General features: G+C 31.8%; 1 protein-coding gene across 1 annotated transcript; it reads right to left on the bottom strand.

The window, feature by feature from the left end:
- Positions 1-14,858: 14,858 nt before the first annotated feature.
- Positions 14,859-18,663, bottom strand: acyp1 (acylphosphatase 1, erythrocyte (common) type). Its single transcript, XM_067456273.1, has 3 exons — positions 18,511-18,663; positions 18,309-18,401; positions 14,859-15,557 (listed from the first exon to the last, which is right to left on the bottom strand). Exons 2-3 carry the CDS (start codon positions 18,390-18,392, stop codon positions 15,342-15,344), a joined length of 300 nt encoding a protein of 99 aa, XP_067312374.1. The 5' UTR covers positions 18,393-18,401; positions 18,511-18,663; the 3' UTR covers positions 14,859-15,341.
- Positions 18,664-18,665: the final 2 nt, after the last annotated feature.

Below are 18,665 nucleotides of genomic sequence, written 5' to 3'. Positions count from 1 at the left end.
GATATAAAGTCAGAATTGTGAAAAATAAAGTCAGTATTGAGAGATATAAAGTCAGAATTGAGAGATATAAAGTCAGAATTGAGATATAAAGTCAGAATTGAGAGATATAAAGTCAGAATTGAGAGATATAAAGCCAGAATTGAGAGATATAAAGTCAGAATTGTGTGATATAAAGTCATAATTGTCAGATATAAAGTCATAATTGAGCGATATAAAGTCAGAATTGTGAGATATAAAGTCAGAATTGAGAGATATAAAGCCAGAATTGAGAGATATAAAGCCAGAATTGAGAGAGATAAAGTCAGAATTGAGAGAGATAAAGTCAGAATTGAGAGATATAAAGTCAGAATTGAGAGATATAAAGTCAGAATTGAGAGATATAAAGTCAGAATTGTGTGATATAAAGTCAGAATTGAGAGATATAAAGCCAGAATTGAGATATAAAGTCAGAATTGTGAGATATAAAGTCAGAATTGAGATATAAATTCAGAATTGAGAGATATAAAGTCAGAATTGTGTGATATAAAGTCAGAATTGTGAGATATAAATTCAGAAATGAGAGATATAAAGTCAGAATTGATAGATATAAAGCCAGAATTGAGAGATTTAAATTCAGAAATGAGAGATATAAAGTCAGAATTGATAGATATAAAGTCAGAATTGTGAGATATAAAGTCAGTATTGAGAGATATAAAGTCAGAATTGTGAGATATAAATTCAGAATTGAGAGATATAAAGTCAGAATTGTGTGATATAAAGTCAGAATTGAGAGATATAAAGTCAGAATTGTGAGATATAAAGTCAGAATTGTGAGATATAAAGTCAGAATTGTGAGATATAAATTCAGAATTGAGAGATATAAAGTCAGAATTGTGTGATATAAAGTCAGAATTGTGAGATATAAAGTCAGAATTGTGAGATATAAATTCAGAATTGAGAGATATAAAGTCAGAATTGAGAGATATAAAGTCAGAATTGTGTGATATAAAGTCAGAATTGTGAGATATAAATTCAGAAATGAGAGATATAAAGTCAGAATTGATAGATATAAAGCCAGAATTGAGAGATTTAAATTCAGAAAAGAGAGATATAAAGTCAGAATTGAGATATAAATTCAGAATTGAGAGATATAAAGTCAGAATTGTGTGATATAAAGTCAGAATTGTGAGATATAAATTCAGAAATGAGAGATATAAAGTCAGAATTGATAGATATAAAGCCAGAATTGAGAGATTTAAATTCAGAAATGAGAGATATAAAGTCAGAATTGATAGATATAAAGTCAGAATTGTGAGATATAAAGTCAGTATTGAGAGATATAAAGTCAGAATTGTGAGATATAAATTCAGAATTGAGAGATATAAAGTCAGAATTGTGTGATATAAAGTCAGAATTGAGAGATATAAAGTCAGAATTGAGATATAAATTCAGAATTGATAGATATAAAGTCAGAATTGAGAGATATAAAGTCAGAATTGAGAGAAATAAAGTCAGAATTAAGATATAAAGTCAGAATTGAGAGATATAAAGTCAGAATTGTGTGATATAAAGTCAGAATTGAGAGATATAAAGTCAGAATTGAGATATAAATTCAGAATTGATAGATATAAAGTCAGAATTGAGAGATATAAAGTCAGAATTGAGAGAAATAAAGTCAGAATTGTGTGATATAAAGTCAGAATTGAGAGATATAAAGTCAGAATTGAGAGATATAAATTCAGAATTGAGAGATATAAAGTCAGAATTGTGTGATATAAAGTCAGAATTGTGAGATATAAAGTCAGAATTGTGTGATATAAAGTCAGAATTGAGAGATATAAAGTCAGAATTGAGAGATATAAATTCAGAATTGAGAGATATAAAGTCAGAATTGTGTGATATAAAGTCAGAATTGTGAGATATAAATTCAGAATTGAGAGATATAAATTCAGAATTGAGAGATATAAAGTCAGAATTGTGTGATATAAAGTCAGAATTGAGAGATATAAAGTCAGAATTGAGATATAAATTCAGAATTGATAGATATAAAGTCAGAATTGAGAGATATAAAGTCAGAATTGAGAGAAATAAAGTCAGAATTAAGATATAAAGTCAGAATTGAGAGAGATAAAGTCAGAATTGAGATATAAAGTCAGAATTGAGAGAGATAAAGTCAGAATTGAGAGAGATAAAGTCAGAATTGAGAGAGATAAAGTCAGAATTGAGAGATATAAAGTCAGAATTGAGAGATATAAAGTCAGAATTGAGAGATATAAAGCCAGAATTGAGAGAGATAAAGTCAGAATTGAGAGAGATAAAGTCAGAATTGAGAGATATAAAGTCAGAATTGAGAGATATAAAGCCAGAATTGAGAGAGATAAAGTCAGAATTGAGAGATATAAAGTCAGAATTGAGAGATATAAATTCAGAATTGAGAGATATAAAGTCAGAATTGAGAGATATAAAGTCAGAATTGAGAGATATAAAGCCAGAATTGAGAGAGATAAAGTCAGAATTGAGAGATATAAAGTCAGAATTGAGAGATATAAATTCAGAAATGAGAGATATAAAGTCAGAATTGAGAGATATAAAGTCAGAATTGAGAGATATAAAGCAAGAATTGAGAGATTTAAATTCAGAATTGAGAGAGATAAAGTCAGAATTGAGAGATATAAAGTCAGAATTGAGAGATATAAATTCAGAATTGAGAGATATAAAGTCAGAATTGTGAGATATAAAGTCAGAATTGAGAGATATAAAGTCAGAATTGAGAGAGATAAAGTCAGAATTGAGAGAGATAAAGTCAGAATTGAGATATAAATTCAGAATTGATAGATATAAAGTCAGAATTGAGAGAGATAAAGTCAGAATTGATAGATATAAAGTCAGAATTGTGTGATATAAAGTCATAATTGTCAGATATAAAGTCATAATTGAGCGATATAAAGTCAGAATTGAGCGATATAAAGTCAGAATTGTGAGATATAAAGTCAGAATTGAGAGATTTAAAGTCAGTATTGTGAGATATAAAGTCCGAATTGAGAGATATAAAGTCAGATTTGAGAGATATAAAGTCGGAATTGAGAGACATAGTCAGAATTGAGAGAGATAAAGTCAGAATTGAGAGTTATTAAGTCAGAATTGAGAGATATAAAGTCAGAATTGTGAGATATAAAGTCCAAATTGAGAGATATAAAGTCCGAATTGAGAGATATAAAGTCGGAATTAAGAGACATAGTCAGAATTGAGAGAGATAAAGTCAGAATTGAGAGTTATTAAGTCAGAATTGAGAGATATAAAGTCAGAATTGTGAGATATAAAGTCAGAATTGAGAGATATAAAGTCAGAATTGTGTGATATAAAGTCAGAATTGAGAGATATAAAGTCAGAATTGAGAGATATAAAGTCAGAATTGTGTGATATAAAGTCAGAATTGTGTGATATAAAGTCAGAATTGAGAGATATAAAGTCAGAATTGTGTGATATAAAGTCAGAATTGAGAGATATAAAGTCAGAATTGAGAGATATAAAGTCAGAATTGTGTGATATAAAGTCAGAATTGTGTGATATAAAGTCATAATTGTCAGATATAGTCATAATTGAGCGATATAAAGTCAGAATTGTGTGATATAAAGTCATAATTGTCAGATATAAAGTCATAATTGAGCGATATAAAGTCAGAATTGTGAGATATAAAGCCAGAATTGAGAGATATAAAGTCAGAATTGTGTGATATAAAGTCATAATTGTCAGATATAAAGTCATAATTGAGCGATATAAAGTCAGAATTGTGAGATATAAAGTCAGAATTGAGAGATTTAAAGTCAGTATTGTGAGATATAAAGTCCGAATTGAGAGATATAAAGTCAGATTTGAGAGATATAAAGTCGGAATTGAGAGACATAGTCAGAATTAAAAGAGAGATAAAGTCAGAATTGAGAGATATAAAGTCCGAATTGAGAGATATAAAGTCAGAATTGTGAGATATAAAGTCCGAATTGAGAGATATAAAGTCCGAATTAAGAGATATAAAGTCCGAATTGAGAGATATAAAGTCAGTATTGAGAGATATAAAGTCGGAATTGAGAGACATAGTCAGAATTGAGAGAGATAAAGTCAGAATTGAGAGTAATTAAGTCAGAATTGAGAGATATAAAGTCAGAATTGTGAGATATAAAGTCAGAATTGAGAGATATAAAGTCAGAATTGTGAGATATAAAGTCAGAATTGAGAGATATAAAGTCAGAATTGAGAGAGATAAAGTCCGAATTGAGAGAGATAAAGTCCGAATTGAGAGATATAAAGTCAGAATTGAGAGATATAAAGTCAGAATTTAGAGATATAAAGTCAGAATTGAGAGAGATAAAGTCCGAATTGAGAGAGATAAAGTCCGAATTGAGAGAGATAAAGTCCGAATTGAGAGAGATAAACTCCGAATTGAGAGAGATAAAGTCAGAATTGAGAGATATAAAGTCAGAATTGAGAGACATAAAGTCAGAATTGAGAGAGATAAAGTCAGAATTGAGAGTTATTAAGTCAGAATTGAGAGATATAAAGTCAGAATTGTGAGATATAAAGTCAGAATTGAGAGATATAAAGTCAGAATTGTGAGAGATAGTCAGAATTGAGATATAAAGTCAGAATTGTGAGATATAAAGTCAGAATTGAGAGATATAAAGTCAGAATTGAGAGATATAAAGTCAGAATTGTGAGATATAAAGTCAGTATTGAGAGATATAAAGTCAGAATTGTGAGATATAAAGTCAGAATTGAGAGATATAAAGTCAGAATTGAGAGATATAAAGTCAGAATTGAGATATACAGTCAGAATTGAGAGAGATAAAGTCCGAATTGAGAGAGATAAAGTCAGAATTGAGAGAGATAAAGTCAGAATTGAGATATACAGTCAGAATTGAGAGAGATAAAGTCAGAATTGAGATATACAGTCAGAATTGAGAGATAAAGTCAGAATTGAGAGATATACAGTCAGAATTGAGAGAGATAAAGTCAGAATTGAGATATACAGTCAGAATTGAGAGATAAAGTCAGAATTGAGAGATATAAAGTCAGAATTGTGAGATATAAAGTCAGTATTGAGAGATATAAAGTCAGAATTGTGAGATATAAAGTCAGAATTGAGAGATATAAAGTCAGAATTGTGAGATATAAAGTCAGAATTGTGAGATATAAAGTCAGAATTGAGAGATATAAAGTCAGAATTGAGAGAGATAAAGTCAGAATTGAGAGAGATAAAGTCAGAATTGTGAGATATAAAGTCCGAATTGTGAGATATAAAGTCAGAATTGAGAGAGATAAAGTCAGAATTGAGAGATATAAAGTCAGAATTGAGAGATATAAAGTCAGAATTGTGAGATATGAAGTCAGAATTGTGAGATATAAAGTCAGAATTGTGAGATATAAAGTCAGAATTGTGAGATATAAAGTCAGAATTGAGAGATATAAAGTCAGAATTGAGAGATATAAAGTCAGAATTGTGAGATATAAAGTCAGAATTGTGAGATATAAAGTCAGAATTGTGAGATATAAATTCAGAATTGAGAGATATAAAGTCAGAATTGTGAGATATAAAGTCAGAATTGTGAGATATAAATTCAGAATTGTGAGATATAAAGTCAGAATTGAGAGATATAAAGTCAGAATTGAGAGATATAAAGTCAGAATTGTGAGATATAAAGTCAGAATTGTGAGATATAAAGTCAGAATTGTGAGATATAAAGTCAGAATTGAGAGAGATAAAGTCAGAATTGTGAGATATAAAGTCCGAATTGTGAGATATAAAGTCCGAATTGTGAGATATAAAGTCCGAATTGAGAGAGATAAAGTCAGAATTGAGAGATATAAAGTCAGAATTGTGAGATATAAAGTCAGAATTGTGAGATATAAAGTCAGAATTGAGAGATATAAAGTCAGAATTGAGATATAAAGTCAGAATTGAGAGATATAAATTCAGAATTGAGAGATATGAAGTCAGAATTGTGAGATATAAAGTCAGAATTGTGAGATATAAAGTCAGAATTGTGAGATATAAAGTCAGAATTGTGAGATATAAAGTCAGAATTGATAGATATAAAGCCAGAATTGAGAGATTTAAATTCAGAAATGAGAGATATAAAGTCAGAATTGATAGATATAAAGTCAGAATTGTGAGATATAAAGTCAGAATTGATAGATATAAAGTCAGAATTGAGAGATATAAAGTCAGAATTGAGATATAAATTCAGAATTGATAGATATAAAGTCAGAATTGATAGATATAAAGTCAGAATTGAGAGAAATAAAGTCAGAATTGTGTGATATAAAGTCAGAATTGAGAGATATAAAGTCAGAATTGAGAGATATAAAGTCAGAATTGAGAGATATAAATTCAGAATTGAGAGATATAAAGTCAGAATTGTGTGATATAAAGTCAGAATTGTGAGATATAAAGTCAGAATTGTGAGATATAAATTCAGAATTGAGAGATATAAATTCAGAATTGAGATATAAAGTCAGAATTGTGTGATATAAAGTCAGAATTGAGAGATATAAAGTCAGAATTGAGATATAAATTCAGAATTGATAGATATAAAGTCAGAATTGAGAGATATAAAGTCAGAATTGAGAGAAATAAAGTCAGAATTGAGAGAGATAAAGTCAGAATTGAGATATAAAGTCAGAATTGAGAGAGATAAAGTCAGAATTGATAGATATAAAGTCAGAATTGAGAGAGATAAAGTCAGAATTGATAGATATAAAGTCAGAATTGAGAGATATAAAGTCAGAATTGAGAGATATAAATTCAGAATTGAGAGATATAAAGTCAGAATTGTGTGATATAAAGTCAGAATTGAGAGATATAAAGCCAGAATTGAGAGATATAAAGTCAGAATTGTGTGATATAAAGTCATAATTGTCAGATATAAAGTCATAATTGAGCGATATAAAGTCAGAATTGTGAGATATAAAGTCAGAATTGAGAGATATAAAGCCAGAATTGAGAGATATAAAGCACGAATTGAGAGAGATAAAGTCAGAATTGAGAGAGATAAAGTCAGAATTGAGAGATATAAAGTCAGAATTGAGAGATATAAAGTCAGAATTGAGAGATATAAAGTCAGAATTGAGAGATTTAAATTCAGAAATGAGAGATATAAATTCAGAATTGAGAGATATAAAGTCAGAATTGAGAGATATAAAGTCAGAATTGAGAGATATAAAGCCAGAATTGAGAGATTTAAATTCAGAATTGAGAGAGATAAAGTCAGAATTGTGAGATATAAAGTCAGAATTGAGAGATATAAATTCAGAATTGAGAGATATAAAGTCAGAATTGTGAGATATAAAGTCAGAATTGAGAGATATAAAGTCAGAATTGAGAGAGATAAAGTCAGAATTGAGAGATATAAATTCAGAATTGATAGATATAAAGTCAGAATTGAGAGAGATAAAGTCAGAATTGATAGATATAAAGTCAGAATTGTGTGATATAAAGTCATAATTGTCAGATATAAAGTCATAATTGAGCGATATAAAGTCAGAATTGTGAGATATAAAGTCAGAATTGAGAGATTTAAAGTCAGTATTGTGAGATATAAAGTCCGAATTGAGAGATATAAAGTCAGTATTGTGAGATATAAAGTCCGAATTGAGAGATATAAAGTCCAAATTGAGAGATATAAAGTCCGAATTGAGAGATATAAAGTCAGTATTGAGAGATATAAAGTCGGAATTGAGAGACATAGTCAGAATTGAGAGAGATAAAGTCAGAATTGAGAGTTATTAAGTCAGAATTGAGAGATATAAAGTCAGAATTGTGAGATATAAAGTCAGAATTGAGAGATATAAAGTCAGAATTGTGAGATATAAAGTCAGAATTGAGAGATATAAAGTCCGAATTGAGAGAGATAAAGTCCGAATTGAGAGAGATAAAGTCCGAATTGAGAGAGATAAAGTCCGAATTGAGAGAGATAAAGTCCGAATTGAGAGAGATAAAGTCAGAATTGAGAGATATAAAGTCAGAATTGAGAGATATAAAGTCAGAATTGAGAGAGATAAAGTCAGAATTGAGAGTTATTAAGTCAGAATTGAGACATATAAAGTCAGAATTGTGAGATATAAAGTCAGAATTGAGAGATATAAAGTCAGAATTGTGTGATATAAAGTCAGAATTGAGAGATATAAAGTCAGAATTGAGAGATATAAAGTCAGAATTGTGTGATATAAAGTCAGTATTGAGAGATATAAAGTCGGAATTGAGAGACATAGTCAGAATTGAGAGAGATAAAGTCAGAATTGAGAGTAATTAAGTCAGAATTGAGAGATATAAAGTCAGAATTGTGAGATATAAAGTCAGAATTGAGAGATATAAAGTCAGAATTGTGAGATATAAAGTCAGAATTGAGAGATATAAAGTCAGAATTGAGAGAGATAAAGTCCGAATTGAGAGATATAAAGTCAGAATTGAGAGATATAAAGTCAGAATTGAGAGAGATAAAGTCAGAATTGAGAGAGATAAAGTCAGAATTGAGAGAGATAAAGTCCGAATTGAGAGATATAAAGTCAGAATTGAGAGATATAAAGTCAGAATTGAGAGATATAAAGTCAGAATTGAGAGATATAAAGTCAGAATTGAGAGAGATAAAGTCAGAATTGAGAGATATAAAGTCAGAATTGAGAGAGATAAAGTCAGAATTGAGAGAGATAAAGTCCGAATTGAGAGATATAAAGTCAGAATTGAGAGATATAAAGTCAGAATTGAGAGAGATAAAGTCCGAATTGAGAGAGATAAAGTCCGAATTGAGAGAGATAAAGTCCGAATTGAGAGATATAAAGTCAGAATTGAGAGATATAAAGTCAGAATTGAGAGATATAAAGTCAGAATTGAGAGAGATAAAGTCAGAATTGAGAGTTATTAAGTCAGAATTGAGACATATAAAGTCAGAATTGTGAGATATAAAGTCAGAATTGAGAGATATAAAGTCAGAATTGTGGGATATAAAGTCAGAATTGAGAGATATAAAGTCAGAATTGAGAGATATAAAGTCAGAATTGTGTGATATAAAGTCAGAATTGAGAGATATAAAGTCAGAATTGAGAGATATAAAGTCAGAATTGTGTGATATAAAGTCAGAATTGTGTGATATAAAGTCATAATTGTCAGATATAGTCATAATTGAGCAATATAAAGTCAGAATTGTGTGATATAAAGTCATAATTGTCAGATATAAAGTCATAATTGAGCGATATAAAGTCAGAATTGTGAGATATAAAGCCAGAATTGAGAGATATAAAGTCAGAATTGTGTGATATAAAGTCATAATTGTCAGATATAAAGTCATAATTGAGCAATATAAAGTCAGAATTGTGAGATATAAAGTCAGAATTGAGAGATTTAAAGTCAGTATTGTGAGATATAAAGTCCGAATTGAGAGATATAAAGTCAGATTTGAGAGATATAAAGTCGGAATTGAGAGACATAGTCAGAATTAAAAGAGAGATAAAGTCAGAATTGAGAGATATAAAGTCCGAATTGAGAGATATAAAGTCAGAATTGTGAGATATAAAGTCAGAATTGAGAGATATAAAGTCAGAATTGTGAGATATAAAGTCCGAATTGAGAGATATAAAGTCAGTATTGAGAGATATAAAGTCAGAATTGAGAGAAATAAAGTCAGAATTGAGAGAGATAAAGTCAGAATTGAGATATAAAGTCAGAATTGAGAGAGATAAAGTCAGAATTGATAGATATAAAGTCAGAATTGAGAGAGATAAAGTCAGAATTGAGAGATTTAAAGTCAGTATTGTGAGATATAAAGTCCGAATTGAGAGATATAAAGTCAGATTTGAGAGATATAAAGTCGGAATTGAGAGACATAGTCAGAATTAAAAGAGAGATAAAGTCAGAATTGAGAGATATAAAGTCCGAATTGAGAGATATAAAGTCAGAATTGTGAGATATAAAGTCAGAATTGAGAGATATAAAGTCAGAATTGTGAGATATAAAGTCCGAATTGAGAGATATAAAGTCAGTATTGAGAGATATAAAGTCAGAATTGAGAGAAATAAAGTCAGAATTGAGAGAGATAAAGTCAGAATTGAGATATAAAGTCAGAATTGAGAGAGATAAAGTCAGAATTGATAGATATAAAGTCAGAATTGAGAGAAATAAAGTCAGAATTGAGAAAGATAAAGTCAGAATTGAGATATAAAGTCAGAATTGAGAGAGATAAAGTCAGAATTGATAGATATAAAGTCAGAATTGAGAGAGATAAAGTCAGAATTGATAGATATAAAGTCAGAATTGAGAGATATAAAGTCAGAATTGAGAGATATAAATTCAGAATTGAGAGATATAAAGTCAGAATTGTGTGATATAAAGTCAGAATTGAGAGATATAAAGCCAGAATTGAGAGATATAAAGTCAGAATTGTGTGATATAAAGTCATAATTGTCAGATATAAAGTCATAATTGAGCGATATAAAGTCAGAATTGTGAGATATAAAGTCAGAATTGAGAGATATAAAGCCAGAATTGAGAGATATAAAGCCAGAATTGAGAGAGATAAAGTCAGAATTGAGAGAGATAAAGTCAGAATTGAGAGATATAAAGTCAGAATTGAGAGATATAAAGTCAGAATTGAGAGATATAAAGTCAGAATTGAGAGATTTAAATTCAGAAATGAGAGATATAAATTCAGAATTGAGAGATATAAAGTCAGAATTGAGAGATATAAAGTCAGAATTGAGAGATATAAAGCCAGAATTGAGAGATTTAAATTCAGAATTGAGAGAGATAAAGTCAGAATTGAGAGATATAAAGTCAGAATTGAGAGATATAAATTCAGAATTGAGAGATATAAAGTCAGAATTGTGAGATATAAAGTCAGAATTGAGAGATATAAAGTCAGAATTGAGAGAGATAAAGTCAGAATTGAGAGAGATAAAGTCAGAATTGAGATATAAATTCAGAATTGATAGATATAAAGTCAGAATTGAGAGAGATAAAGTCAGAATTGATAGATATAAAGTCAGAATTGTGTGATATAAAGTCATAATTGTCAGATATAAAGTCATAATTGAGCGATATAAAGTCAGAATTGTGAGATATAAAGTCAGAATTGAAAGATTTAAAGTCAGTATTGTGAGATATAAAGTCCGAATTGAGAGATATAAAGTCAGATTTGAGAGATATAAAGTCGGAATTGAGAGACATAGTCAGAATTGAGAGAGATAAAGTCAGAATTGAGAGTTATTAAGTCAGAATTGAGAGATATAAAGTCAGAATTGTGAGATATAAAGTCCGAATTGAGAGATATAAAGTCCAAATTGAGAGATATAAAGTCCGAATTGAGAGATATAAAGTCAGTATTGAGAGATATAAAGTCGGAATTGAGAGACATAGTCAGAATTGAGAGAGATAAAGTCAGAATTGAGAGTTATTAAGTCAGAATTGAGAGATATAAAGTCAGAATTGTGAGATATAAAGTCAGAATTGAGAGATATAAAGTCAGAATTGTGAGATATAAAGTCAGAATTGAGAGATATAAAGTCAGAATTGAGAGAGATAAAGTCCGAATTGAGAGAGATAAAGTCCGAATTGAGAGAGATAAAGTCCGAATTGAGAGAGATAAAGTCCGAATTGAGAGAGATAAAGTCAGAATTGAGAGAGATAAAGTCAGAATTGAGAGATATAAAGTCAGAATTGAGAGATATAAAGTCAGAATTGAGAGAGATAAAGTCAGAATTGAGAGTTATTAAGTCAGAATTGAGACATATAAAGTCAGAATTGTGAGATATAAAGTCAGAATTGAGAGATATAAAGTCAGAATTGTGTGATATAAAGTCAGAATTGAGAGATATAAAGTCAGAATTGAGAGATATAAAGTCAGAATTGTGTGATATAAAGTCAGTATTGAGAGATATAAAGTCGGAATTGAGAGACATAGTCAGAATTGAGAGAGATAAAGTCAGAATTGAGAGTAATTAAGTCAGAATTGAGAGATATAAAGTCAGAATTGTGAGATATAAAGTCAGAATTGAGAGATATAAAGTCAGAATTGTGAGATATAAAGTCAGAATTGAGAGATATAAAGTCAGAATTGAGAGAGATAAAGTCCGAATTGAGAGATATAAAGTCAGAATTGAGAGATATAAAGTCAGAATTGAGAGAGATAAAGTCAGAATTGAGAGAGATAAAGTCCGAATTGAGAGAGATAAAGTCCGAATTGAGAGATATAAAGTCAGAATTGAGAGATATAAAGTCAGAATTGAGAGATATAAAGTCAGAATTGAGAGATATAAAGTCAGAATTGAGAGAGATAAAGTCAGAATTGAGAGATATAAAGTCAGAATTGAGAGAGATAAAGTCAGAATTGAGAGAGATAAAGTCCGAATTGAGAGATATAAAGTCAGAATTGAGAGATATAAAGTCAGAATTGAGAGAGATAAAGTCCGAATTGAGAGAGATAAAGTCCGAATTGAGAGAGATAAAGTCCGAATTGAGAGATATAAAGTCAGAATTGAGAGATATAAAGTCAGAATTGAGAGATATAAAGTCAGAATTGAGAGAGATAAAGTCAGAATTGAGAGTTATTAAGTCAGAATTGAGACATATAAAGTCAGAATTGTGAGATATAAAGTCAGAATTGAGAGATATAAAGTCAGAATTGTGGGATATAAAGTCAGAATTGAGAGATATAAAGTCAGAATTGAGAGATATAAAGTCAGAATTGTGTGATATAAAGTCAGAATTGTGTGATATAAAGTCAGAATTGAGAGATATAAAGTCAGAATTGTGTGATATAAAGTCAGAATTGAGAGATATAAAGTCAGAATTGAGAGATATAAAGTCAGAATTGTGTGATATAAAGTCAGAATTGTGTGATATAAAGTCATAATTGTCAGATATAGTCATAATTGAGCAATATAAAGTCAGAATTGTGTGATATAAAGTCATAATTGTCAGATATAAAGTCATAATTGAGCGATATAAAGTCAGAATTGTGAGATATAAAGCCAGAATTGAGAGATATAAAGTCAGAATTGTGTGATATAAAGTCATAATTGTCAGATATAAAGTCATAATTGAGCAATATAAAGTCAGAATTGTGAGATATAAAGTCAGAATTGAGAGATTTAAAGTCAGTATTGTGAGATATAAAGTCCGAATTGAGAGATATAAAGTCAGATTTGAGAGATATAAAGTCGGAATTGAGAGACATAGTCAGAATTAAAAGAGAGATAAAGTCAGAATTGAGAGATATAAAGTCCGAATTGAGAGATATAAAGTCAGAATTGTGAGATATAAAGTCAGAATTGAGAGATATAAAGTCAGAATTGTGAGATATAAAGTCCGAATTGAGAGATATAAAGTCAGTATTGAGAGATATAAAGTCGGAATTGAGAGACATAGTCAGAATTGAGAGAGATAAAGTCAGAATTGAGAGTAATTAAGTCAGAATTGAGAGATATAAAGACAGAATTGTGAGATATAAAGTCAGAATTGAGAGATATAAAGTCAGAATTGTGAGATATAAAGTCAGATTTGAGAGATATAAAGTCAGAATTGAGAGAGATAAAGTCCGAATTGAGAGATATAAAGTCAGAATTGAGAGATATAAAGTCAGAATTGAGAGAGATAAAGTCAGAATTGAGAGAGATAAAGTCCGAATTGAGAGAGATAAAGTCCGAATTGAGAGATATAAAGTCAGAATTGAGAGATATAAAGTCAGAATTGAGAGATATAAAGTCAGAATTGAGAGATATAAAGTCAGAATTGAGAGAGATAAAGTCAGAATTGAGAGATATAAAGTCAGAATTGAGAGAGATAAAGTCAGAATTGAGAGAGATAAAGTCCGAATTGAGAGATATAAAGTCAGAATTGAGAGATATAAAGTCAGAATTGTGAGATATAAAGTCGGAATTGAGAGATATAAAGTCAGAATTGAGAGAGATAAAGTCAGAATTGAGAGAGATAAAGTCCGAATTGAGAGAGATAAAGTCCGAATTGAGAGAGATAAAGTCAGAATTGAGAGATATAAAGTCAGAATTGAGAGACATAAAGTCAGAATTGAGAGTTATTAAGTCAGAATTGAGAGATATAAAGTCAGAATTGTGAGATATAACGTCAGAATTGAGAGATATAAAGTCAGAATTGTGAGAGATAGTCAGAATTGAGATATAAAGTCAGAATTGTGAGATATAAAGTCAGAATTGAGAGATATAAAGTCAGAATTGAGAGATATAAAGTCAGAATTGTGAGATATAAAGTCAGTATTGAGAGATATAAAGTCAGAATTGTGAGATATAAAGTCAGAATTGAGAGATATAAAGTCAGAATTGAGATATACAGTCAGAATTGAGAGAGATAAAGTCCGAATTGAGAGAGATAAAGTCAGAATTGAGAGAGATAAAGTCAGAATTGAGATATACAGTCAGAATTGAGAGAGATAAAGTCAGAATTGAGAGATAAAGTCAGAATTGAGAGATATAAAGTCAGAATTGTGAGATATAAAGTCCGAATTGAGAGAGATAAACTCCGAATTGTGAGATATAAAGTCAGAATTGAGATATACAGTCAGAATTGAGATATACAGTCAGAATTGAGAGAGATAAAGTCAGAATTGAGATATACAGTCAGAATTGAGAGATATAAAGTCAGAATTGAGAGATATAAAGTCAGAATTGTGAGATATAAAGTCAGAATTGTGAGATATAAAGTCAGTATTGAGAGATATAAAGTCAGAATTGAGAGAGATAAAGTCCGAATTGTGAGATATAAAGTCAGAATTGTGAGATATAAAGTCCGAATTGAGAGATATAAAGTCAGAATTGTGAGATATAAAGTCAGAATTGAGATATATAAAGTCAGAATTGTGAGATATAAAGTCCGAATTGGGGGTGTAGGGAGCAGCAGCTCATCTGCATTTACAGGGACACACAAAAACCAAAATAAAGGGTCAAATTTGACAAGCAATAATAAATGATCTGGGTATTTTGAGCTGAAACTTCAGACACATTCTGGGGACACCAGAGATTATATTACATCTTGTGAAAAGGGGCTTTATTTTATGTTCCCTTTAACACAACTACCACCAATGTATAGACCTTAGTAAAAACCAAGGTGAAATGTGTGAGGACGATTCAAGCCAAGCCTTTACAAAACACACTGGAGAAACAGGAGTGGAGTGTATTATATTAGCTGAGGCATCAGGAAGACAGTGAAATCTTGGAGCAGCTGGTATATAATGACAATGAAGGCATTTTACCTCATATTTTTACCAGTAAGAGGTCAAAAAGAAGAGTTTTAAACGCTAAAATAAATAGTATATATCTATGTTAATAAATATTGAGTTGTTCTGTCATTAACGAACAACTTTGAAGTCCTTAAAGTCCAGTTTGTCAATGGCTCGCTCGTTCTTGAACTCTGCTTTGGCGATCCGTGACTGCGGGCTGCCGGTGGTGCGGAGCCAGCGCTGCATCTGCTGGACTCTGGAGGCCGGACCCTGCAGCTGCCCCTGAACCGTCCCGGCATCAGTGTTCTGCACCCAGCCCACCAGACCCAGCTTCTTCCCTTCTGACTGGAGACACACACACACACACACACACACACACACACACACACACACACACACACACACACACACACACACACACACACACACACACACACACACACACACACACACACACACACACACACACACACACACACACACACACACACACACACACAGGTCTGGTTCACTATCTTTGTGGGGACTCTCCATAGACGTAATGGTATAAAAACCATACAAACCGTATTTTCTGTCCCCCTACACTGCCCCTTCCCCTAAACCTACCCATCCCTCTAAATCCGTCTAATGTTTTTTTTTAAATAAGCATTTTTGTCAGGCTTTCATGTATAAGTTTCTAACCAAGTACCGGTACTTCTGTATGGGCTGAGGCTGGTATTAAGTAGCCTGACAAGCCAGACCCACATCAAGATGTTTGGTCTGGAAACTCACCATTGACAGCTCAATCCGAGGGGCGGATAAACGGTTGTCTTTCAAACTCCCTCTGCACACGATAGGATAGCGCTACACCAACCAGAGCAACGAAGGTGAAGCGGAGCTCGCTGACTGATTAAACATTCGCCGTATCCGGTCAGCTAAACTCCGAACACATCTTCCCTTTTTAAGAATGACTTCAGTGCCGTTCTTTGTTCTTTTCTCGGAGAAAAGCTTAACTCCAAGTCTTCCAGAGTCGCGGTCAAAGTTGATTCGAAAGACCGCCGTTCGCCAGTTTCTGTGTTTACTAGAAGCACGCAAACGCAACTCGGCCGTCGTCATTATGGCCCCGCCCACCAACTCTATACACGATGTGATTGGCCCGGCAAGGGCTGGCGAATACAGCTCAGAAGGGTATTGAGAGTTGCTAGACGACACTCGCGGGCAGATTAGATTTGCTGCCGCTAGGGTGCGTCTAGATTTCTAGGCTAGATATTTAGTGTTTTGAAGTGAAAGTGTTTTATGAATGTATACTATATGCGGAGAGCATTAACTCAGTATCGTTATCTCATTTTTGACCAAAATGGCTTTCAGAGGATTTTGCATCTGAACTCAATTCCATTTAATAATTTTTTTAATAAATTTATTAAATGGATACTTCACCGCTTTTTCATATTAAACTATGTTATTCCCTTAACTAAAACGAGTTGACACACACCTCTCTCGTCTCAGTGTGTGCTCTTAATCTCTCTGACTCGCGGTGACGATCTGATAGCATTTAGCTTAGCCCACTAAGCCCAGTTCATTCACTATGGTACCGAACAGAGATCAAGTTAGAAGCGACCAAACACCTCCACGTTTCCCCTATTTAAATACAGTTACACCAATAGATGAACGATCAAGTATGATGAACTAAAATAAAACGTGGAGCTTTTCTAAGCGGATTAAAAAGGAGAACTATAATGTGTGGCGGATTAGCACTTCTGAGAGTACTTCCACTCGGCGCAGTAAAAAGTCCCGGCTGAAACACCTTTCCTCACATCTCCCGCTCCCCCCTATTGACAGAAATGAGAGAAAGGGAGATGTGAGGGAGGATTTTTCACAATTCTCCTTAGTGGACTAAGCTAAATGCTATCAGATCGTCACCGCGCGTGAGAGAGATTAGGAGCACGCAGAGAGGTGAGAGGTGTGTGTCAACTCGTTTTAGTTAAGGGAATAACTTAGTTTAATATGAAAAAGCGGTGAAGTATCCCTTTAAAAAAATTATTAAATGGATGCCACCTTAATAGGACAATAAAAGCCTTCCCAGCACCGACCCCTAACCCTACCCAATAGATGCTTTTATTATTATTAAATATAATTTCATTAAGCACTTTGCTTCCACTTTTAGAACATTTTCTTAATTTTTATAATAATCTACACTTATTATTGCATCCTGTTAAATGTACTATAATACTGAGGTGCAAATTATGTGTCTGTCAAAATAAAGTATAAATTGTAGTTTGTGATTAGATAAACAGAATACATCACTATTCTCAGTTAGTAAATAGCATCTATCGCTGTTTGCACAGTGTAAATAGCAGCTGCCTCTATAAAATTGTTCACAAAACGAAATGAAAATGTTCCAAGTGAAATTAGAAGATATTTAAGAATTTGTTCATTTAGTTGTAGCTTATACATGTTCGTTCTCCTATCCATATGTTGTTCTAAGGTCACAAGTAATGATCTCAATGTTTACTAGGTTTTACATCATTCTTCTGCAATGTTTTTGGTGAAGTGTACTAAAATAAATATTGTCACATGTGTAGCTGACTTCTTCTCATTCGTTTCCTGACGATTTATAGAACAATTACTCAGAGTTGCCCTCATGACATGATTATTTTCAAGAAATGTCTGGTCAGGACAGTTTTGGTCAGGTCAGGTTTGTGTTGAAATAACTCTACACAATTTATTAACCACAATATATGTTGACAACTACAGTTTTTCGTACTTTTTTTTATTTTTGCAGTTGTTTAATAATTTTTTACAGTTTAAACTAGCCAAATAATAAAATAATAACAGTATGTGTCCAATTAACGGTATCTCTTGTATGAACAAGAGTTTTTATAATCAAGATCATAATGTTTTGGTCTATACATTAATGTTAATAATTAAAAAGAAATATTAATTTGCATTCATGTATTTGGCAGACACTTTCATCCACAGCAACGTACTTTACATTCCAGTTATCCATTTGTATCTGCTCGTGCATGTTTCTGCTAATAGCACATGTTGTTTGATGCATAGAAAAACCTCATATGTGACTATTGTGTGTGTGTGTGTGTGTGTGTGTGTGTGTGTTACCTGTGTGTGTTTCCTAAAAAACACGCCCTGCACCCTCCCATACACCTCATAATCCACAGACAGCAGCTCTTCATCAGAGGACATGATGCTCACCTGCACATTGACAACACATTCATCTCGATCAATGATCATTACAATAGGATATCACACAATCCCACAGGCTTCCCCAAACATGCGTCCAGTTCAACTCTGCGTGACGTACCGGGGGATGGACGATAAGAAACGGCTTTCTGATTTCCGAAATCTGCAGAGATATCGACTTTATTAGCGTGTCAACATATGAAGTCGTGTGAGGTGGCGCATGCGCACAGTCATCACAGCGCGTCGTTCATCCGGGTCATGGCAGGACGTCTGATG

Source organism: Pseudorasbora parva, chromosome 10, assembly GCF_024679245.1.
Source record: "Pseudorasbora parva isolate DD20220531a chromosome 10, ASM2467924v1, whole genome shotgun sequence".
Classification (NCBI taxonomy): domain Eukaryota; kingdom Metazoa; phylum Chordata; class Actinopteri; order Cypriniformes; family Gobionidae; genus Pseudorasbora; species Pseudorasbora parva.
Note: the sequence above shows the minus strand (reverse complement) of the source record. Positions and strands in the feature narration are given on the sequence as shown.